Raw genomic sequence first — 24,396 nt, 5'->3', positions numbered from 1 at the left:
GTGGAGATGTGGCAGTGCTGGCAAGTGGCTCGGTGGCAGAGTGTTGCTGAGATATTGCCTCCGTAGTACACTGGAGGGAATGGGACCTCTGGAATGGGCGAGCCACAATTGAGAGCCCTGATAAATGAGGAATCATTGGTGGAGGAATCACTGGTGGGGGAATTAATGGTGGAGGAATCACTGGTGGAGGACTTAATTGTGGAGGAATCACTGGTGGGGGAATCAATGGTGGAGGAATCACTGGTGGGGGAATTAATGGTGGAGGAATCACTGGTGGGGCAATTAATGGTGGAGGAATCACTGGTGGGGGAATCAATGGTGGAGGAATCACTGGTGGGGGAATTAATGGTAGAGGAATCACCGGTGACTGATGTGCTGTATGCTGTTGTGGATTGGTTGTAATGTCACCGATCTTCGCTGTTGAGTAGTATTTCAACGTTTCTTTGATTTCTTTTGTAGCATTGGTTGCAGTAGCATTTTCAGTCTTGCCGGGTTCTGTTTTATAAGCTGGTAGAAGGAATGGGACATCAGCTGTTCCAGGTTTTGGTCTTATGACTGGCTTGGAAGGAACAATTCTGTAAGTGGTCAATCCCACTTTAGGAAGGTAATCTCTGGTGATTTCATTTGTGGACCTCCACCGATCTGAAGGCTGCTTACAGACAGGAAAAACTGGAGATGTTTCAGCAGAATGATTTTGACATTCAACTTCAGGTGCACGTCGCTCTTTTGAAATTGATCGAGTCTTGTGAAAAATTCTGTTTTGCATCGAAGCCCCAGGCTCATTTGACTGGTCCATTACTGGCTGTGAAGTTTCATTTATTTCGGATACTTTTTCACTTTTAGTTAGCCTTGCTTCTGCAATAACCTTGCAAACTTTGTCTGGCTCAACTATTTCTTCTCTAGCGCTGGCAATTTCTTGACGGATTTCCACTGGCTGGATCAATACAGACTCTTCCACGTGCGTCTTGTGTTGGCGTGTTACCAGTTGTTCCGTATGCTGTTCGGATGATGCATCCTGTCGCTCCACAGGTATACTCTTTACTTGCTTGTCCACAGATTTGGCATGCACTACGGGGATTTTCTCCACGTGCGCATTTAGACAGGTTTCGTTTTTAACGGGCATTTTATCCAGGCACTTTAGACTTCCTCCACCACGCCTTCCTGCCCTGCTTAACTCACTATTGGGTTTGGTGGACGTGTCAGGGAAAGCCACGGGTAACCTTTTACGTCCGGGGTCTTGTTCACCCACGACACAACCAGACGCTTCTGCGGTGGCCCCAGTAAAAGACCCACAAAGGGCAGGTTTGGATTTACGGTCAAGTTGCTGGGCCAAGGCAGATTCCCGAACCTTGGCAAGGAAGTCGACTTTCGCTTCATTACCATTCTTTGTCTGAGTAACGGGTGGCTCGGCAGAAACCTGCGGCGCGTTTCCAGCCTCGTTTCCATCGGCTGCTTCCATTCTTTGCACATCATCGCGAGCTTTGAGAAACTGCAAAGGTTTTTCTGAAGGTCCTCTGTTGACATCTGTTGCCACATTGGCATTTGTCTCATCGTTCACGTCGACTTTATCAGTTTTATCGGAGCTGCTGTCCGCAGTGGCTTTCATCACTGTTGAATCTGGAAAGGCTGATTCTGGCTTTTTAACCGGCTCTACAGTAGAATCAACGTCAGCCTCTGTTTTATTTATTTTTACAGTTTCCACGTTGCGGGGACCACTCTTAGACCTCGAGTCATCATCTGCAAACAAGACAAAAGCATATTTTTTACATAATGTTTAAATCACAAATGCCACACCCCAATTATTCCACGTATTTTTTTTTAATGGTGATATTATCACTCATTTGCTTTTCGCTCATTGCACGCTTTATGAAACAACACTGAATTTTATCACACGTTAAGTAGTCTTCTTTGGCTCTTTCGGTAAAGTCACCATGTAGAATGAGAATAAAATAATAAAATAAAATAACACAAAAAATTCTCACGACGTTTCGGCCACAACACAAGTGGCCTTCTTCAGGTGAAAGGAACAGGTTTGTTTTGTTCCTTTCACCTGAACAGGTCTGTTCCTTTCACCTGAAGAAGGCCACTTGTGTTGTGGCCGAAACGTCGTGAGATATTTTATTGTGTTATTTTATTTTATCATTTTATTATTTTATTCTCATTCTACGTGGTGACTTTACCGAAAGACCCAAAGAAGATGAATCCTTGCAGTCACGAAAGCTTTAAATCGAAATTGTTAAGTATTGTGCTACGTTATTCTTATTTCCGCGACTAACCGTTTTGTGTGTGAAAGCGCTCACCCGTCGTCAGCCCCATTTCAAGTTCATCAATTAACTCGTCCAATTCAGCCGTTGCTGCGGCACCGGCGTCAGCCTGCGCCAGGTCTGACGGGCCTCCTTGCACCGCGTTATCAGCTACGGCCCTGCGCCGACATTAACAGACGGCACAGACCGACGTGGGGAACGTGTTCTTTTAGCGTGACAGGACGCGTGACGTGGCAGCGTTTTCAACGCATCTAAATTAAAATGAAAGGAGTGTGTCGCGTGTAAAAAAAGAGCAAATCTGCCCGAAGAGGAATGGGTTGCGACGCCTTACCCAGCTTGTTGAGATGTGACGCAGAAAGTCTTCTGCGTCTCAGACTTGGCGGTGGGTCCTTGTTCGAGCGTACGGGGCGACGACGCTTCGGGCTGTTGCCTTGTGACATCGGGATCGCCGCCCATTCCAGCACCCTCGTTCAAAGATGTTTCTGCGGCGGTAATCAACGTCCAACGACGTAGATGAACGAGGTCCGTTAAACATTGCGGATATGAACACCGTGACGTACTTCAGAACGTTGAGCAATGTTTTTTATATTCTTGGTTCTTTCGGTAAAGTCACGTTGAAGGGAAACAATAAAATAATAATATATATATAAAAAATAAAAAAATGTTTTTATAAATACACCGTTTAAAAATAAATAAATTTATGCAAACCGACACACCTGATGACGACCGTTTGTGTTATGGTCGAAACGTCGTGAGAATTGTTTTTATTGTTTTATATATATTTTATCATTTTATTGTTTCACTTCAACGTGACTTTACCAAAAGAACTAAGAATATGAATTACTGCAGTCACGAAAGCTTTAAATCTAAATTTAATGTTTTTTTATTTTTTTCAACGAGTGACGTGAATCCATTTTCTCTGACAAAATCGTTAAAGTTCGCGCAAACTATCACGCTGTGTAAGAGCACTTGGGGGGTGAAAAAAAAATCGGGTTCTTTTCATTTACATCTTCAACACCACAAAGATGTCTTATTAAAATCCACAAAACGCAAAGCGTAGAGTAATTTTTGAACGCGGACGAATGGCACTCTTTCGCCGTGCTGTTCGGCATCTCCACGAGCAAGCAATTTGCAAACCAACGGATTTTCTCCGACGTGAACGTGTCATCAGTGCGCGGGTTGCTTCGAATAAAGGCAAACAGCGGGGCAGCGTTTACACTATGAGACCTCCTTTGCCAGGAACAAGATATAGCAATAGGTTTTACCCTTTTAACTGGCACAAAAAACTGACACCTGTATTCAAGGCATCGTGTCTGCAATAACCACAACACAAGCAGTCAAAATGCAAACAAAAAAGACAACTCTGAAAATAATATTGGCACTGTCCTTGAAGTTGATTGGTCCACACCCGAGACGGCTTTCTTTAGAGCCTAGTCTCCACTGGTATTGTACGCCTTTTGGCGTCTTCTGGTCCAACACCAGTGGAGACTAGGCTCTAAGAAAAGCCGTCTCAGGTGTGGACCAATCAAATTCAAGGACAGTGCCAATATTATTATCAGAGTTGTCTTTTTGTTTGCATTTTGACTGCTTGTGTTGTGGTTATTGTAAACATGATGCCTTGAATAAAGGTGTCAGTTTTTTGTGCCCGTTAAAAGGGTAAAACCTATTTCTATAGCGAGGCAGTATTTATACTGCGAGGCCGTGGGGCTCCATGAATGAGGAGGCATAAAAGGCGTTCCCATCGTGATCTCAGGGCATCTGCTCTGGGGGTTTCGTGTGAAGTTTTTGTTCAACAAAAAGAGCTTTTGGCCAAGTGTGCTGTACAACAACCAGAATAAACACCGTGGCCAATGATGACATCTGGTCACCGTTACATTGCATTTATGGCTTTTATTTTGGTGATTTCGAAAAGTTTTTTTTTGTTTTGGCCATGTTTTTGTTTATTGTAGTACGGAGTTAGACTGATGGCCTTAATCTAAGTTGTCTTGTGGTTGTTGTTGTTGTTTGACTTGCATCCCACTGGGATTTTTGCACACAGCGTTGGTGGTGTACGGTGCTATTTCAGGAATATTTTGATGTTTTTTTCCTGGATTTTCTGTTTGCAAAGTCACACACAAAGTCACTTTAAGATGTTTTCTTGTTCATGTTTTTGTTTGTTGCGGTTGCACCCGATTCAAGAGCCGGATGGCTCACAGGGCTATACCACATAAATTAAACTATGGAACTAAATGAACTATGGAGAACAGACTTGCTGAAATGTACAAATTGTGCATGAAAAGAGTCAACTTACACGAACGGTAAGCAAAAGTACGAGTCCAACATTGGCAGAAGAAATTGCTTGTGAGTTTTTTTGACATAATAAACATCAACTTGTATGCGCATTTGAAATTGAAATTTGTGCAAGCTTTCAGAATTTACGTGTATTTTAAATCAATAATGCTTCCATCAAAAGCGCAATTGATTAGCACCTCACATTATCACGTCTGGCTACGTACGGTGCGAAATAATTGCAACATACATACATTAAATATTGTTTGGATTCAAACAGAACGTCACGTTAATGTCAATCACGTATGGCTACGTACGGTGTGAAATAATTTCAACATACATAGATTAAATATTGTTTGGATTCAAACAGAACGTCACGTTAATGTCAATCACGTCTGGCTACGTACAGTGTGAAATAATTGCAACATACATACATTAAATATTGTTTGGATTCAAACAGAACGTCACGTTAATGTCAATCACGTCTGGCTACGTACGGTGTGAAATAATTTCTACATACATACGTTAAATATTGTTTGGATTCAAACAGAACGTCACGTTAATGTCAAACATACAATGCTTGACCTGTTTGTCCATTGGAAATCCAAATTCCAGTTTTACAAAACATCATCAACAACCAAACAATAAGGTAATGGTGTCGTTTAGAACATAGGTAGCCAATGAAATAAAAAATAGAGCACTTGGTGGAGTATCCAAGAGCTTTCATTCCGAAATCTATAACGTACACTCACACTACCACTTTAAACGAGTTGAATATGTTACGTTACAAGCACCACAACTGCCCTTTAAACAAAGATTCACAGCTCAAACACAGGTTGAAAACATAACATACGTACGTGTTCAACATATGTATGAGCAGTTGTGTAAGATGATATATCTTATGAGATTCCACAAGAGATGTTTGACAGCCAGTTATATGTGCCAGCCAAATAAAAGATTTTAAAAAAATCCAATTGGTTGTCCTTGTTAAAGAGCCGCTGAGCTCAATTGGCTTTGCCAGCTGGAATAAAGTTAGTCTGAAATTGCATGGAACATATGTAAATTAACAATATGTAAATCACTAATTCGAATGTTTTTTTTTGTTGGTATTTTGGCAGGCTGTTTGCTCCACAGCCTGTCAACATTTTCGTGGAAAAATGAGGACCGGGAAGGTTAAAGGACTTTCAAAAGATCCTTCAATTAATCCACACACTTTCAAAGGAAATGGTGCCCCTGCTGCAAGGTTATGCAGTTGTTTTACCTTGTAAGCATTATTCTGCAGTATGAAAGTCAATTTTATATCTGAATTAACATGCCCTAAAAAAACTCTTAATAAATTACATATTTTATCAAAGTAGCGTAATAATTAGCCAATTGTCGGAACACGATTACAATTTTGATCACAAGATATCTAAATGAACAACCATTTAAAGAAACAGTTTATTGGATTAAAATTACTTCTGGCCTCCATACTGCTTATACAGAGCCATCTATTCCAATGAAGCCGTGCATTTTACAATATTTACCTTCTTCATTTTCATCCTTTAACGGTAAGCGCCCAGAACTTTGAGCGGAGGCTGAGAAACACAAAACAACATTTCCATACATGTGAATGCCATTCATTAGCATCAGCACATTTGACTTACCCATAACCGGTCAAGTGAATTCTTTAAGGTTCAAACAGCAGCTGGCTGTTAATATAAAACATGTTCGTCACATGCATGCACGCACACACACATACACATAAGTACTCACATACACTCACTCACAATCAAATATATACATATACACACTATGTACATGCTCACTGGACCAACTTGCTCACTGATTCGATGACTGTTGGATTGTGATGCCACCTGACTAACAAGAACACAACTGACAGCATGCAACTCCCATCACAACACATTGCACGGTACGATGCCATAGTGCGGCACATTTCTGTGTAATCTATCACAACAAGACAAGATTTCATCCATATAGTAATAGGTTTTACCCTTTTAACTGGCACAAAAAACTGACACCTTTATTCAAGGCATCATGTTTGCAATAACCACAACACAAGCAGTCAAAATGCAAACAAAAAGACAACTCTGATAATAATATCAGAGTTGTCTTTTTGTTTGTTGTGGTTATTGCAAACAAGATGCCTTGAATAAAGGTTTCAGTTTTTTGTGCCAGTTAAAAGGGTAAAACCTATTACTATATCTTGTTACTGGCAAAGGAGGTCTCATAATGTAAAATATTTCATCCCTTTTACTGGTCATCTGTGAAAATGAGCTTCACAGTTCATCAGATTTCTCCAGTCTAAATAAAGATTCTGATGGCACCCCAAAATTGCAAAATGTCTCTCTTCACAATAATAAAAAAAATAATTTCGTTTGGTCGATGAACAATTCATCCCGGCCAAATCTCTTAAACATAATTCACTATTGCTTCGCGAGGACATTAAACCCCGGAAACATTACTGGGTTAGGCACTTTAACATTCCACGACTTCAACCCTTCATTAAGCGTAACAATGATGATACATTCTGTGTTGATGTCCTCAAAAATAAGTCGCCAATTAAATATTTCACCTTGTCATCATATTACAAACGGTGCTTTGACTGACGACACACATCGTGGGGCTCATAGACTCTTTGTGTTTCTTCGGTAAAGTCACGACGTAGGTAAAATAAAATAAATAAAACAACTACATTAAATCACGACGTTTCGGGGGCAACACCAAGCTTCCGTCTTCATGGGGAAACCGTCACGGCAAAATTGCTGCATCAACTCGATACATAAATTCAGGTGGAAACCGTCACGGCAACATTGCCGCATCAACTTGATACAGAAATTCAGGTGGACACAGGTCACGGCAAAATTGCTGCATCAACTCGATACAGAAATTCAGGTGGAAATCGTCACGGCAACATTGCTGCATCAACTCGATACAGAAATTTAGGTGGAAACCGTCACGGTAAAATTGCTGCATCAACTTGATACAGAAATTCAGGTGGAAACCATCACGGTAAAATTTCTGCCTCAACTTCATACAGAAATTCAGGTGGAAATCGTCACGGTAAAATTGCTTGATACAGCTGTGACGGTTTCCACCTGAAGAAGGGAGCTTGGTGTTGCCTCCGAAACGTCGTGATTTAATTTAGTTGTTTTATCATTTATTTGTTTTTTAACTACGTCATTACTTTGCTGAAAAAAAACACAGAGTGTGGTGAATCCTTGCAGTCACGAAAGCTTCAAATCTGGAAATAGTGGGGCTCACAAGGTAAATGTGTAGCAGCAGAGGTCTTGTTGAAAGAAGACAGTTGAAGCCAAACAAAACCGCATGCACGATTGGAACGTGTTCGCTTACCGTCTCCCCTGTGTAAACATGATGTTGACAAATCGGCTAGGTGATGATACTGTGTAGGAACCTCCTGGTTACTACACCACCAGCCCACAGGAGATTATTATTGTGTCAGTCTGTCGTGCATCCAAACATGGGAGGGGTGGGGCTGGGTGGGGAGGGGAGGGTGGGGAGGGGCTGGTGGGGAGGGGCTGGGTGGGGAGGGGAGGGTGGGGAGGGGCTGGGTGGGGAGGGGCTGCGTGGGGGGTGGGGCTGGCTGGGGAGGGGCTGGTCACCCCGTGGTGCCCTTATAAAACTCAACGTTTAACCTACTCACGCTGGCTTGTGCCTGCCCTCACAGTCGGGCATATTTACGGAACACACCACGTGGTGGTGCCGCCGTTGACCCTGGCCATTGACCGAGCAACCCAACAACGTTCCTACCAGCTCCTCCCTCCGCAGGAGAATGTGTTTAAGTTTAGGTATTGTGCCTAAGCAGTTCACTGCACTAAAAGCAATGGAATTTCACTTTTTGCTCCCCGAGATGCTTGCAGGTTGTTACCAAGACGAAACGAACAGAAGCTTTTTTTAGACATACTTTTTCGCTTAAATCAAAACGTTTGCCCGATGGCACAGCTTAAATTCCCGCATTTTGAACAGGGCCAAAAAGCGCCGCTCCGTCGTAAAAAAAAAAAAAATCGGCCTTGAATCGATAGAACTATAAAGGGCACTTGATAAAAATAAAAAAAATGGAAAATGTGAGCACGTGAGAGCCCTCTCTCTCTCTCACGTGCGGAGCTGCTCCGCCTTCGACGCTCGTTCTCCACGCCGGGCTGCACAGGAGGAGTGGATCCAGGCTGCGACAACAACAACAACGCCGCCGGCCGCGCCTGTTCTGGGGCAGATCTCGGAAGCGGAGGCGGCGGCTCGGGGCCGGCAGCCTGCGTACCCCAGGCGGTGGTGCTTGGGGGGGGAGGAGGAGGAGGAGGCGCACGGGGCTTGGTGCGACGCCGCAGCGTGCCGAGCGGCGACGTGGCTCCAGCGGCCCGGGTCGAAGGCGAGGCCAACGGTGCGGGAGGGGGTGACCGGCTTCTTCCGGTCTCCTGTGCGAGGCGCGGCTGGCCTGGAGGGCTCTGAGCAGGAGACACAAGGTTTACATCGTTAGACCTCCTTTGCCAGTAGCCAAAATGTAATAATAGGGGGTTTTTCAACCTTTTTTCTGGCAACAAAACTGAAACCTTTTACATTATGAGACCTCCTTTGCCAGAAACAAGATATAGGAATAGGTTTTACCCTTTTAGTACGCCTTTTGGCGTCTTCTGGTCCAACACCAGTGGAGACTAGGCTCTAAGAAAAGCCGTCTCGCGTGTGGACCAATCAAATTCAAGGACAGTGCATATTATTATCAGAGTTGTCTCTTTTGTTTGCATTTTGACTGCTTGTGTTGTGGTTATTGCAAACATGATGCCTTGAATAAAGGTGTCAGTTTTTGTGCCAGTCAAAAGGGTAAAACCTATTCCTAAAACTGAAACCTTTTTACGAGGATTCATGTCGCTGCATTAACCACAATGCACGCCTTTTGGCGTCATCTGGTCGAGCACCAATTTGGGTCGAGGCTCAAAAGAAAGCCGTCCCTTGGCGTGGACCAATCAGTTTCAAGGACAATGCTACATATTATCATAGTATTTTTTTCGTTTGCATTTTGACTGCAAGTATTGTGGTTAATGCAGTAGACATGAATCCTTGTTAAAAGGTTTCAGTTTTGTTGCCAGAAAAAAGGGGAAAAACCCCTATTAAAACACAAAGTTGTTATGAGATATCCACCAAAGCCAAACCTATCTCCGGCACAATGCTGTACAACTATTTAATACATTTTGATTTAAAGCTTTCGTGACTGCAGTAATTCATATTCTTAGCTTTCGGTAAAGTCACGTTGAAGGGAAACAATAAAATAATAATATATACAAAACAACGTGACTTTACCGAAAGAGCTAAGAATATAACTATTTACTAATGGTGGTGTGTTATGTAACAAAGAACTTTATTGAAATCCAAAAACTAATTCGTTGAAATTTGTTTTTTTTACAGCTATTGGCCAAACATCCCTGTGCAGGACCCTCTTGAATAGGAGTCTTCAGACTCAGTGCAACTTTCCTGAACATGTAATTATTCTTACGGGTGTAACACATTGCCATGCTGGTCAGTGGGAGATTGTTGAAGTATGATTAACTTAAGTGCAATTTTAATTTTTGAATGACGTGAAATATTAGGTAAAGAGGTATATAAGAAATAATCGATTTCAAGGAGCATCTTCATGATACTCAGCTCGAGTATCATGCCAATAATGGAAACTATTTATATTCCAGACGCTACGTCATTGGTTGGCTATGCACGATGTGAAAGACGTTCAACATACTGCCAATGCATTAAACATATGCAGTATCACAATAAAACAGCATGTAAATGCCACAAAAAACTTTGAAGGAGCCTGAAAAGGCTTCATAATTTTGTTTTTGAAGTGTGGTTGCTATAACAATTTTGTTAACAAAGAGATTAAGTAACCAAAGCCTTAGGTTTATTTTATCTCCATATATGTAAAAGACAAAAAGGTGTGAGTATGTGTCTGTTCAAAATGTTTAGCGAACTTCCCGACATGCAACAAACTTTAAATTTGCCATGTGGGTACTTTACAGACTGTACACCGTGCAAACCTTATACAAATACACTTTTGTTTTAGTTTTTTGGTGGGGGGGGGGGGGGAGCTCAATAATGTATTTGTTTTTGCACGGCAAAACATAAATGCTGTGACGTCAAATCTGTCACGTGACCCGCGCATGTGGAAGCCTAACGCATTGTAGTGTAGCATAGCCTGGCACAAGCGTCGTGGTGACGTCACCGCCACTTAGTGGCGAATGGCGGTTGTTGTTGTTGTGTATGTGTGTGTATGTGTGTGTGTATGTGTCTGTGTCTATGTGGAAGCGTAAAGCATTGTTGTGTAGTGGTTAGCGCGCTGTGTATGTGTCTGTGTGTATCTGTGTATGTGTGTGTGTCTGTGTGTATGTATGTTTGTGTGTGTGACTGTGTGTCTGTGTGTGTATGTGTGTGTGTCTGTGTGTCTGTGTATGTGTGTGTGTATCTGTGTGTATGTGTGTGTATCTGTGTGTGTCTATGTGTGTGTGTGTGTAAGCCTAACGCATTGTAGTGTAGTGGTTAGCGCTACGCCGCGCTACGAACCCGGCGACCCCCAGTTCGATTCCCGCTCACTGCCACCGCCGGCGACGATTATTTCAACCGCTCCTGGGCCTCCCCTAGGTCGACTCAGCCTCAAACGAGTAACTGCCGTGTTGTGTGTGAACATCGCCACCGGGGAGACAAAGGCGGCCGGGCGTGGTGGACCCAAGTCCCGGGCGAAGCCGGCTAGTGACAGCTCAGCCCGTGACGTGTATATCCATGCTGTGACCGTACAGCTCATGCAGGCCAACGATGCCATTACCCTCTCATATCCCGACCTGCATAGCGTTGGCACAACGGTGCACAGTAAAGTTCACGCCAAAGGCCCCTCGTGACGCGGTGCTGCCCAACGGGCGTTTGCCGATGTGCTGCTCCACCCATTCAGTCGCCTGCACGTGTTCACCTACACGTGTTCACCTACACGTGTTCGCCTACACGTGTTCGCCTACACGTGTCCGCCTACACGTGTTCACCTACACGTGTTCTCCTACACGTGTTCACCTACACGTGTTCACCTACACGTGTCCGCCTACACGTGTTCACCTACACGTGTCCGCCTACACGTGTCCGCGCAGCATCAGTAGGCTCCGAACGTTACTGAGCACGACATAGGTTGCAGTATTGAGAGGGGGGATATTGTTGAAACAGCACAATAAGTTGTGTCACGCTTTCTACAGGGTTGGGTGTGGGTGGGGTTGCACGTTCCTCCAGGGATTCAAGCGCTGTTCGTTCGGCCAATGCACACGGTGAAAGCAGACAAAGATACTGCTGCGCGCTGCACTTCCATTTACTTCCTTTAGGTCACCGTCGAAAAAGTCTTGCTGGAGGGCAAATAAATAAAGAGGTTTCGATTTTAACCGAACATTAAACTAATTTTCAATGGTACAGTATCTTTTTTCCAAGTAGTGGTATCCCAAACGTTTCGCGGCTGCTTAAATTCCCTTTTCACACCATCGATATGTAAACTCCCCCTCGCCCCCTCGCCGGTCTGCACATGTTCACCCTCTCTACACCGTTCATCGTGCTAAGTCTGCCAATTAAATGCTAAATTCTATGCTAATTCCTTTGTCAAGGCGCTCTGTTTCTTCTCACACAGCTTAAAGGTCGCGGTCTGAGCTTGGCTTTTTCACTCCAGCGCTGTCCTCCAGACAGTCTCGTCCCTTCACCTGATGAAGGCCGCTTGCGTCGTGGCCGAAACGTCGTGAGAATTTTATCGTGTTATTTTAATTGATCAATTTATTATTTTATTCTCATTCTACGTGGTGGTGACTTTACCGAAAGAACCAAAGAAAATAAATGAGAGGCGTTTTTATTAACGGCTCGCAGCATTTAACAAAAGTCAGCTCACAACTCATCTATGGGATGTAGGGAAATAAAGATTCCTTTTCTGCTGGTGGACCCGTGCACGTTTTTTGTTTACAACCTTACTTTTAAGAGCAGCGCAACTGTAGCGTAAGGTTATTAATAATTTCTGGAAAAAAAAAAACAGCAAAGGGCTATCACTTAAAACGGTTCACCACAATGGATGGTACAAAAAAAACCTTGATTGAAAGCTTTCGTGACTGCAGTAATTCATATTCTTAGCTCTTTCGGTAAAGTCACGTTGAAGGGAAACAATAAAAAAATAAAATATATATAAAACAATAAAAATTCTCACGACGTTTCGACCATAACACAAACGGTCGTCATCAGGTGTGAAAAAACCGTTTGTGTTATGGTCGAAACGTCGTGAGAATTTTTATTGTTTTATATATATTTTATTATTTTATTGTTTCCCTTCAACGTGACTTTACCGAAAGAGCTAAGAATATGAATAAAGAAAACCCTCATTAAACAAACACTTAACGTCATATAAATCGACAACAAAAAGCTTTAAGAACAGGATTTGCCAGTGGTCAGCGATAACATCGACAAAAATATTACTCACCAGCTCACTTTATTTTCCGATGGGTGTGGAGGGCAAGCGGCACCTGGCCACGTGGTCCCTACCCTACAACTCAAGTGCCAAGGCCTACGTGCTATGGTGTAGCGCGCAGGGAGACGTGCCGCTAACAAGTCTCCTGCTTTTGAACTAAATACGAGAGAGTAAGTTCTAAGAGGGGCAGAGTAACGGCAAATTCAAACGTGTGCTCAAATTTGGACCTAAAACCGCACCGGTCTCAGTCTGTGGCACGTCCTGTAAATCACAAACTGGAGAAGCCACGTTGATCTTGGCATTAAGCCTGCACACGCTTCGAATTGAAATGTACATTGCACTGTATGCACACAACATTACACCTGATGATGACCGTTTGTGTTATGGTCGAAACGTCGTGAGAATTTTTATTGTTTTATATATACATTATTATTTTATTGTTTCCCTTCAACGTGACTTTACCGAAAGAGCCAAGAATATGAATTACTGCAGTCACAAAAGCTTTAAATCAAAATTATTGGTGTTTTGTTGCTGCAAATATGGCGATGGGGTTCCTCCCCTTGCACATGATAAATGTATCACGCACGGTATTCATGCCACAGCCTGCACCCCGCTTGAAAGTTTTTTGTGCTTCCCATAGAGGGGCATACTTCCCACCCCCCGGGTTGAGAACCACTGTATTAACCTTTTAAATAGTACATTGTAATAACTGTTAACATATATACGCAAAAAACATGTCGCACCAACAATTTAAATGTGTATTGAGTGACACCTACAGCAACCACGATACATCTGCATTAAAATAAACTGATACATTTGAATTTAAATATTTCAAAAGTAAATCAAGGTATGTGATAAATATAAACTTAAAATCGGCTGTAATTTAATCATTCAACAATCCAGTTGTACAGTGATCACTGAATTAACAGTACTTACCCTGAATTTGATGATTCTCAACATCAATGGAATCAGCATGAATCATACTATACAGCTAAATAAATCGCTAATGCTTCCAAAAGGGTGCACTGTCAGCTAAATTGGTCTAAAACATGTTTTACCAGTGAATAATTTCTGGAAAGTTGTTGTTTTGCAGTTTACACCTACACCTGTACAACTTATTCCACCAAGATAACTTACACAAATTCTCAAAATGGCATTAACTGATTTAGTTGATAGCTAAAATTATTTTCCAATACGATTCTAACAATAAAGTGAACCAGAAAACAAAGATAACGAACTATAGGACTACACTGCATAACACATTGATATTTTTGTGGGGACCTTATAAGCTCCCCACAAAATATCAATGCCACATTTTAAAATGTAAAAAGGGTAATTACGAGTGTTGTATTATATTTAAAAAAATGTCTTTCACGTTGAATTATAAGGTCGGCATGACGGAAAATTATCTTTTTCAACAGTTTGATGTGCAAAAAAATGCGTAACATTTTAATGACACAGTCTGCTTTAGCTTTGAAGCTATGAATCATGTTGACAGGTTTCAAGGTTTTTTTGCCAAAGGCAAGCTTTAATTTGAATCATAGCACCATAATTCAAGACAGTTCTTCAAGGGCAACTGAGTATTAAAAGGGAACGGGGTTAGCGCTAAAAAGTGATGGGCCTGTGCGACATTTACCGCTGTGAGCACAAGCATGAGGAATTATTTTCTGTTTAGCACTGCCGTTAGTATCGTTAGCGGGGCTGTAAACAGAGTTAGTACTTACGTCTCTGCTACTGTCACCATGCATTGAGCTGTTGGAACCACGCTCGGAAACATCATCATCATCACTCTGGGAAAGCCACAGCAGCAGAATGAGGACATGACACGCGGGTAAGCAAAGACAGCAAATACTCAACAATGCGCACGGGGGGAAGTTGTTAGAATAACCAAAACAGCTAGAAGTAGCTGGTTGCGTGTGTTAGTATCAACAGCAAGAACATGTCCCAACAGCGTTCAAAGCAAGCTTCTGCACGCAACGTGTTAGTATATTCAAATATAAGCGGAAATATAAAAATAAAAAGCAAATGCCTCCAGAATACATTTGAACTATAAACACACCGACTTGTTACAAATATATATTTTGTTACTGGCAAAGGAGATCTCATAATGTAAATGCTCACCCCGAGCCCTCAATACTCTGATGGTGCGCTGTTTTTGAGTTGTACGCCTTTTGGCGTCTTCTGGTCCAACACCAGTGGAGACTAGGCTCTAAGAAAAGCCGTCTCGGGTGTGGACCAATCAAATTCAAGGACAGTGCCAATATTATTATTATCAGAGTTGTCTTTTTTGTTTGCATTTTGACTGCTTGTGTTGTGGTTATTGCAAACATGATGCCTTGAATAAAGGTGGCAGTTTTTGTGCCAGTCAAAAGGGTAAAACCTATTACTATATCTTGTTACAAACATGTCTCCGTGTATCTACACATGACACTCCTCTCGACAAGAGAATAACACACCGTTTAATGAAGTCACAAGAGAACACCACGGCAAGAAAAAACACCGCTCAATTTCAAATACGCAGGGGTGCAAGTGTGTCACGTACTGACCTTCTTTATCTTTGGCCGCAAAAAGCTCCAAAGCCCTTTGTGTTTTTTCTCCGGGAGGTCTGCGTTGTCGTTCAGGCCATGGCCCAGCTCTGTAACGCAAAGAGAGCCACTCAATACATCCACAGGGTACTCTTTGGTTCTATTCGCTAAAGTCACGTAACAAGCAAAAAAAAAATTCTCACAACGTTTCGGCCACAACGCAAGCGGCCTTCATCAGGTGAAGGGACCGTGCTGTCATGAGGACAGCGTTGGAGTGAAAACAGCCAAGCCCAGGTCGCGTACTTTAAGCTGTGTGGGAGGCTGTTTTCACTCCAATGCTGTCCTCATGACAGCACGGTCCCTTCACCTGATGAAGGCCACTTGTGTTGTGGCCGAAACGTCGTGAGAATTTTTCAATTTTTATTTTGTTGTTGTTTAAACCTTTTTACAAGGATTCATGTCTACTGCATTAACCACAATACCTGTGCACCAATCAGTTTCAAGGACAATGCACCATATATTATCATAGTATGTTTTTTGTTTGCATTTTGACTGCAGGTATTGTGGTTAATGCAGTAGGCATGAATCCTTGTTAAAAAGGTTTCAGTTTTGTTGCCAGAAAAAAGGGGAAAAACCCAACTATTATTAAAGTTAAATTAATTAAGCCTTTCAGTACATGGTCTATTTTTTTATTAATTGTACGACGCTTGAAACCCAAGAAACTTCAAATTGCAAAAGGTGTACTATTTTCACGCACGTACCAAAATTATCAAGGTGTTTATTAAATGTTGATATAAACATGCATATTACACCATACTTGTGTATATATTTTTTTTAGGTACACCTCTACGGAGCGTTCACATTGTTCATTGTAACAATACTTCTCCACTAGATGGCAGGATTGTAAAAAAAAAATATTTTACACTTAAATTTCGATTTAAAGCTTTCGTGACTGCAGTGATTCATATTCTTGGCTCTTTCGGTAAAGTCACGTTGAAGGGAAACAATAAAATAATAAAAAAATATATAAAACAATAAAAATTCTCACGACGTTTTCACACCTGAAGATGACCGTTTGTGTTATGGTCGAAACGTTGTGAGAATTTTTATTGTTTTATATATATTTTATTATTTTATTGTTTCCCTTCAACGTGACTTTACCGAAAGAGCTAAGCTTATATATTTTACACTTCTTCAATTTCCCACCGGGTGGCGCTGGTGGCACACAAAATGCAGCAAAGCGCGCAGCAGAGAACGGCGCTGATTGTGCCAAGGGGTTGAAACTTGCAGCCCGTCACGGTAACCATGGAGCTGTCCAAGCACGGACATTCTAAGCCTCCCAAGCCATTATTAATGCGGCCAAGAAGTCAGTTCACCCACATGGTGGCCGCACACGGGACGTGTGAACATTCCGTGCTCGATTCCAGCAGCCAGCAAGCCCAAACATGCAGCTCATAAACTCGCACGCACGCACAAACAAATAACACGAACAATCCTCTGCATTAGTAATAGGTTTTACCCTTTTGACTGGCACAAAAACTGACACCTTTATTCAAGGCATCGTGTTTGCAATAACCACAGCACAAGCAGTCAAAATGCAAACAAAAAGACAACTCTGATAATAATATTGGCACTGTCCTTGAATTTGATTGGTCCACACGCGAGACGGCTTTTCTTTAGAGCCTAGTCTCCATTGGTGTTGGACCAGAAGACGCCAAAAGGCGTGCAACTCAAAAACAGCGCACCATCAGAGTATCGAGGGCTCGGGGTGAGCATTTACATTATGAGACCTCCTTTGCTATGCATGGGTAGCCAAAGGAACGACAGAGAAATCCAATCACGGCGGCTTTAGGTTCGAAGCCAATTCATGCGCTTTGCCTACTGACACAAATTAGCACGAGGCAGAGGCGACTAAATTTCGATTTGAAGCCTTCGTGACTGCAAGGATTCATCTTCTTTGGTTCTTTCGGTAAAGTCACCATCAATAAAATTCTCACGACGTTTCGGCCATTCTACGTGGTGTTGGTGACTTTACCGAAGGAACCAAAGAAGATGAATCCTTGCAGTCACGAAAGCTTTAAATCGAAATTTAACCTCTACGGGGAGGGATTTCACACAACCTTAAGCACCTGAAGACGGCCTCTTGCGTTGTGGCCGAAACGTCGTGAGAATTTTATCGTGTTATTTTATTATCTTATTATTCTCATTCTACGTGGTGGTGACTTTACCGAAAGAACCAGAGGCGACTAGACCGAGAGTGAGCAGACTGAGAGAGTTTGCCGGGCGGACTGATTTCAAGCAATGCTCACATCAGCATCTAACTAGAGATATTTGAGCAGATACCACGTGCACTATTTACTTTTAAAATGCTAGCAGTTATGAACACTGTCACAAAAGTAGGCACAGCAACTAGAATATACTTGTAAGAGACCTCTACGTGGATAGCAAGGCTATTTATTATAGTGGAGGGGGGGGGGGGTATCAAAACTGAAAGTCAGATGACCAGGGCATATTTCCAGGATGCTGACAAGTAAAATACCTTGAAACCCAAAAGATATACCGATGTCTGAAAACTTTAGAGGTGAAACAAATGAGTAGAATATCAAAAAATTAAAACTTCAGAAGGTGCACACGGTTTAAAGCATCACCACATGGGGGTCCGCGATTCCAAATGAACTATAATAATGATAAAAGTACGTGAAAGGAAGACAAGTGTCATTGCATTTGGAATCTCAGAAAAAAAACCATAAACAGACCATAGACTATTCTTAGCTCTTTCGGTAAAGTCACGTTGAAGGGAAACAATAAAATAATAAAATATATTTTGTTTAAAATATATTTTATTGTTTCCCTTCAACGTGACTTTACCGAAAGAGCTAAGAATATGAATTACTGCAGTCACGAAAGCTTTAAATCAAAATTTAGACAATAGACTGTACATCAGAACGATTGAAATGAGAACAGAATTATTTCCAGGTATATCAGGGTAGTGTGGAAGGCATCAAAATGAAATATAAAAAAATGTATTGCATGATGATATAAGAAACATTTTTACGCGTTATATATAGGCCTGTAATGTACAAAATATAGTCGCACATGAACACATACACACATATATACAGACGTCTAAAACAAATTGTTATCTTAAAAGTCATACCGATAAAATAAACAATTCTAGGTCAAATTTCGATTTAAAGCTTTCGTGACTGCAAGGATTCATCTTCTTTGGTTCTTTCGGTAAAGTCACCACGTAGAATGAGAATAAAATAATAAATTAATAAAACACAGTAAAATTCTTACGACGTTTCGGCCACAACACAAGTGGCCCTCTTCAGGTGAAAGGAACAGACCTGTCGTCTGACCTTTATTGTGTTATTTTATTTTATTAATTTATTATTTTATTCTCATTCTACGTGGTGACTTTACCGAAAGAACCAAAGAAGATGAATTCTAGGTCAATAACCAGGAGGTTCTATTGACAAGTCTAAAAGAAACTGCAGGGAAGGTAGGCTTTAAGCCAGCCTTATAAAGGACCGCCATGATAAAACTAATTTTTTATTCTTTGGTTCTTTCGGTAAAGTCACCACCACGTAGAATGAGAATAAAATAATAAATTGATAAAATAAAATAACAAAATAAAATTCTCACGACGTTTCGGCCACAACACAAGCGGCTCCAGCGCTGTCCTCCAGACAGTCTCGTCCCTTCACCTGATGAAGGCCGCTTGTGTTGTGGCCGAAACGTCGTGAGAATTTTATTGTGTTATTTAATTTTATTAATTTATTATTTTATTCTCATTCTACGTGGCGGTGACTTTACCAAAAGAACCAAAGAAGGATGAATCCTTGCAGTCACGAAAGCTTCAAATCGAAACGAATTTTTTGTTCTTTTCCATCAGCTCAAAAGTAACGTTAAAACAAAACCTCTGCTCCTGTCGACAGCGTACACCTCCTTGACGCCGAGCTCGGACAGCGAGCACGACGTATCGAGCAGCTCCGTCTCGCTGGCGTCCCCGAACAGCGCGGTGTGGTGGACGTTAAGCTCGCACTCGTTGCAGATGTCGGGCAGCAGCGCTTGCAGGGCCGCGCGCGGGCTCGCCAGAACCACGGTCTTCTTACGCGCTCGCGAGTAGTTCACCGTCAGCCGCACCGTTTGCTGAAAAACAAATTAAGTGATGTAATACTCTTTGCTTCTATTCGGTAAAGTCACGTAGGTAAAAAAATCACGACGTTTCGGCCACAACAACACAAGTGACCTTCATCAGGTGAAGGGACCGTGCTGTCACGAGGACAGCGTTGGAGTGAAAACAGCCAAGCCCAGGTCGCGTCCTTTAAGCTGTGTGGGAGGAAGCAACAGGCTTTGACAAAGGAATTAGTATAAACATGAGCACGATGTACGTAGGAGGTGCATGGGCCATGACCTGAGCTTGGCTGTTTTCACTCCAACGCTATCCTCATGACAGCACGGTCCCTTCACCTGATGAAGGCCGCTTGTGTTGTGGCCGAAACGTCGTGATTTTTGTTATTTTATTTTTTACCTACGTGACTTTACCCAATAGAACCAAAGAGTATGGATCCTTGCAGTCACGAAAGCTTTAAATCTAGAATTAAGAGATTTAAGTAGAGGATCGACGAATTGAATGCTGTAGTTAAAAAATCCCGTCTTTGTTTACCCTCTTAGGATCCAGCTGTCAACGTTCATTAAATTTCTCCATTTAAAAATGAAATACTGGGCTAGGCTGTGGATTAAGGGGGACTAAAACTGGGTTACACTTGGTCTGAATTACAGTCTAAAACCTCACGATGTGCTGTAGTGGAGGTTCAATGGGACAGGAAGCCCACCTCTTCACACAAATAACAATGTTATTGTATTTGTCTCTCACCCAATGGGGCCTTTGCCTTTGCAGGAAAACTCTGCACCAGTTTCGACCTTGTGAATTGCCCTTTTAAACAAATGCTGTTTCCAGCTGTTTAGAACAGCAGCACCATTAAAGCTATGGTGGATTCAGCAGCAGAAAACAGAAAAACTATACACAAACTCAAGTTTGTGGTGGAGGATCATGGGTAATGAATACATAATAAACAGACTGTAAAATTATGTTTTGTCTTTCTGTTCCCCCCCTTGTACTGTGACTCTGTACTGGGCTCATGCTCAGTCCCAACAAAAACCTTTTTGTAATGATGTTTCATCCATTCTGCCTATGGACCTTCCAGACCAATATTTTCCAGCAGTGCAGACAAAGCATGATTTCAGAAAGTAAGCTGGTTTCGAATTTCTGGGTCACATCACCAGTATATAACCTGCTTAACAAATGCTGCTGTGTAATATTCCATATATCCTGGATGACAGGATGCATGCATTTGTACCCCTGGGGAGAGCCTCTAACTAAGCAAATTCATCGTGTAACTTGTATGATTCACGATAAAGGTTTTTGGGTGAGATCGCATTATTTATAAATGTGTCGTAAAACCCTCCACCACCCGACATGGCCAAAGCAGTAAACATGTGTCACGTTCACAAAAGACAAAATATTCTAGATTTGAAGCTTTCGTGACTGCAAGGATCCATACTCTTTGGTTCTATTCGGTAAAGTCACGTAGTAGGTAAAAAAATAAAACAAAAATCACGACGTTTTGGCCACAACACAAGCGGCCTTCATCAGGTCAAGGGACCAGCCCATCTAGAGGACAGCGCTGGAGTGAAACACAGCCAAACTTAAAGGTCGTAGTCTGAGCGTGGCTGTGTTTCACTCCAGCGCTGTCCTCGAGACAGCCTGATCCCTTCACCTGATGAAGGCCGCTTGTGTTGTGGCCGAAACGTCGTGAGAATTTTATTGTTTTATTTTTTTACCTACGTGGTGACTTTACCGAATAGAACCAAAGAGTAAAAGACAATTAGTTCACTACTTTAGCCCATTTGCGCGTTGAAGAGTGAATCCACAACATAATTTACAACATTGTGAATACGACGTTTCGCTGGTGATTAGATCCAGCATCATCGGGCAATTCGCCAGAATGGTGAAGCCCTCTCTGCTTGCTCCCGGTCTTAAATAGAGCAGCAGTAGGGTGACGTCATCATTTAACTCATATCAGGCACAGCGATTAGAGGTGGATAGGGGGAGGGTATTGTAATTATATAATAGATTGGTAATTATTCAATTGTTATTAATTACTAATAGTTTCCCCTATAAGGAATTGTAGTTGCAATATAATTAATTTAACAATAAGGGTTACGACACGTTTATAAATAACGCGATCCAACCCAAAAGCCTTTATTATGAATAATATTGGTCACGAAAGCCTACGTGTTAAACTTGTAAGATGAAAATAAATGCACCAAAGGTTATCGGTCTGTATCCAGCTATATGCCTCTGTGTCTAGTATACAATAAACAACCATCACAAGATAAAATCTAAGACGTTTTGTCATTTGGTAGAATATCAACTAATGTACCATGGCCTCTGGTAAAATTGGGCTTTCACAACATTTACATACTCGCTAAACATTCTAAACTAGCCCCTGATCCTGGTGTACAATGCAAAGCCACCACCGGAGAGAAGATCAAGGCCTTGTTCACTGATCCCCAGGATTAAAGCACCTGCAGTTGCTAAGCATGCTTAAATTACATTTCAGACTAAACAATGCAGAGTAGAATTGGAAATACGTAATAGATTTGGATATCATGGAAAACACATGTCTCTAATTACCAATATGTATCCATATCTCTGTTTAAGAGCATTTCATTATTGTAATTTAATTGTACTTGTGTTGGTGTCAATAAAGTAGGAAATATGGAAACAGTTGCATAAAACTATGACAGTATAGGCTGACCTGGCTATAAATCAAAAGTAAACGCATCTACGCCTCCTTGTAAGGAACGAGACAGGAAGACTTCTCCACAACTCTGGATGTCGCCTGATGAAGCTGGTTGTAATTACTGGCAAAACGTCGTACTCAGATTGTAAATGTTGTGGCTTGGCTCCCCAACACACCGGTGTGCTGTACTAGTACACTACACTATACACTACACTACTATACACTACACTATACACTACTAGACACTACACTATACACTACTATACACTACACTACACTATACACTACTATACACTACACTATACACTACTATACACTACACTATACACTACTATACACTACACTATACACTACACACGAGTGCTGTACTAGTGACGAATCGTCCACGTTCTGTTTACGCGACAGCCCTTACTAGTTGGCTGTGTCGGGTGGTGGCGGGTTTTCACGACACAACATTTATATATTTATACGCGGTCTAACCCAAAAACCTCTATGATGGATGATATTGGTCGCGAAAGCCTGCTACGTGTTAAACTGACCAACTCCAACTCTGCCTGACCACCACAGTCCCACTCAAATAGTCACACAAAGTGGCTGCATCTTAGCCCTTCGTATTATTCATAAGACTGCCGGTCTCCTTTTACCAATTGAAATCTTACTCCAACCATTCACATATTTCCAAGAGGAAATTTGACTTCCTCATTACTACCAAGTAACGAGGCAGTCAAATTTAAAAGATTTAACAACAAAAAGCATCGTACGCTTTTCGAAGCAGACTTCAACTTTGCACAGAAGAACGGAACGGTCCAACTCTCTCTTCTCAATAAAGCCAAGTATGGCGCGTAAATACTTTGATCTAAAAGCAATCCATCCTTTTCACTGAATGCAAGTGATAAATATAATCACAGCCGGTGAAGTGACGAGAGGGAAATATTTTCCTTTAAAATTAATTAGGTTGCAATGTTTATACAAGATGCTTAAAAGTAAAAAAAAATATTTAAATAAGAATGTTTGCATAGCATATTCCACCCATGGATAAGTATTATCATCATCATCCGCATCATCATTCAGTATAAATTTTCTACTGGATGAATGCTAAGTATAGCCTGGTAAAAACATGATCTGCAGGCGAACTGAGCCAAAGCAAAATGTAGTTACTCTTTGTTTTTTTGTCGGCAAAGTCACGTATAAATAAGAAATAATAAAATAACATAATAGCGTACGACGTTTCGGTTGCAACACAAGCAGCCATCATCAGGTACAGAAGAGCTAAATTTACGAGAGAGGGGAGACACATAACCTCAGATGTATACACAGACACCCAAGTACTGGGGAACTAACACAGATACAACAGGGGACACAGAGAGAGAAGCATACCAGACAAACAGGGTTTATAAACATTTGGAAACCATATAAAGCAACACAGTCGGTCGGTCAAAACACAATCAACGCGTAGTCCGGTTGATCACGCTATTTCAAAGATTGATAAATTGCAAGTTGTAAACTGGCGGGTAACACCAACCGGTGCATCCAGTGAGGCATGATGTGATAATGGCATTTCATCATGTTTCATTAGTCAAGATACCAAAATCCAACCAAATCCAGTCTCACAAATATTTCCATTCATAAGTAGATTTGACCCGAAGGGTCAAGGTTTCCCGATGATACTCATCGCGTGACGGTGTAGTCGGCAGCATGCGTGCAAGGTTCAGAAATGAATCCGGCACACTGTCACAAAGGTCAAATCGGAGAGCCATGTATATAACACGGTAATCCACAGATGGACCCTAATACAAAACTGTACAACATCCTTTTACCTGTAACAACACGCGAGACTTTCTACAAAGTGTCAACAAGCACGACACGGCCGAGGAAATGTGTGAAAGACGCCTAATGTAGAAGCTAACCAATTGAAGGCAATGACGTCTAAAATGTACTTAAGGAGAATTTAACTAAAATTGTGTACTGACAACGTACACACATGCTGTGTTAACACACACCCATAGCCACATCTAGCTCAAAGTGTAGTTTCAAACTCTTATAATTCATCT

At 41.8% G+C, this 24,396-nt stretch overlaps 1 protein-coding gene across 1 annotated transcript in view; it reads right to left on the bottom strand.

The window, feature by feature from the left end:
- Positions 1–2,300: 2,300 nt before the first annotated feature.
- The window catches only part of LOC142911119 (uncharacterized), a gene marked incomplete at its 3' end in the record, with an annotated part of 30,409 nt that continues 8,313 nt past the window's right edge, over positions 2,301–24,396 (bottom strand). The window contains exons 5-10 of the mRNA XM_076060187.1: positions 19,454–19,685; positions 15,552–15,640; positions 14,730–14,795; positions 8,533–8,992; positions 2,596–2,746; positions 2,301–2,422 (exon numbers count right to left, since the gene is read on the bottom strand). Of these exons, the coding sequence (XP_075916302.1) occupies positions 2,301–2,422; positions 2,596–2,746; positions 8,533–8,992; positions 14,730–14,795; positions 15,552–15,640; positions 19,454–19,685 (1,120 nt within the window). The remainder of the gene's footprint in view (positions 2,423–2,595; positions 2,747–8,532; positions 8,993–14,729; positions 14,796–15,551; positions 15,641–19,453; positions 19,686–24,396) is intronic.

Source organism: Petromyzon marinus, unplaced genomic scaffold (genome assembly GCF_048934315.1).
Source record: "Petromyzon marinus isolate PM22_M1 ecotype Great Lakes invasive population unplaced genomic scaffold, UKy_Petmar_22M1.pri1.0 PM_G_Scaffold_169, whole genome shotgun sequence".
NCBI classification, from domain to species: domain Eukaryota; kingdom Metazoa; phylum Chordata; class Hyperoartia; order Petromyzontiformes; family Petromyzontidae; genus Petromyzon; species Petromyzon marinus.
The sequence above is the reverse complement of the archived record's forward strand: the minus strand, read 5'-3'. Positions and strand labels throughout refer to the sequence as shown.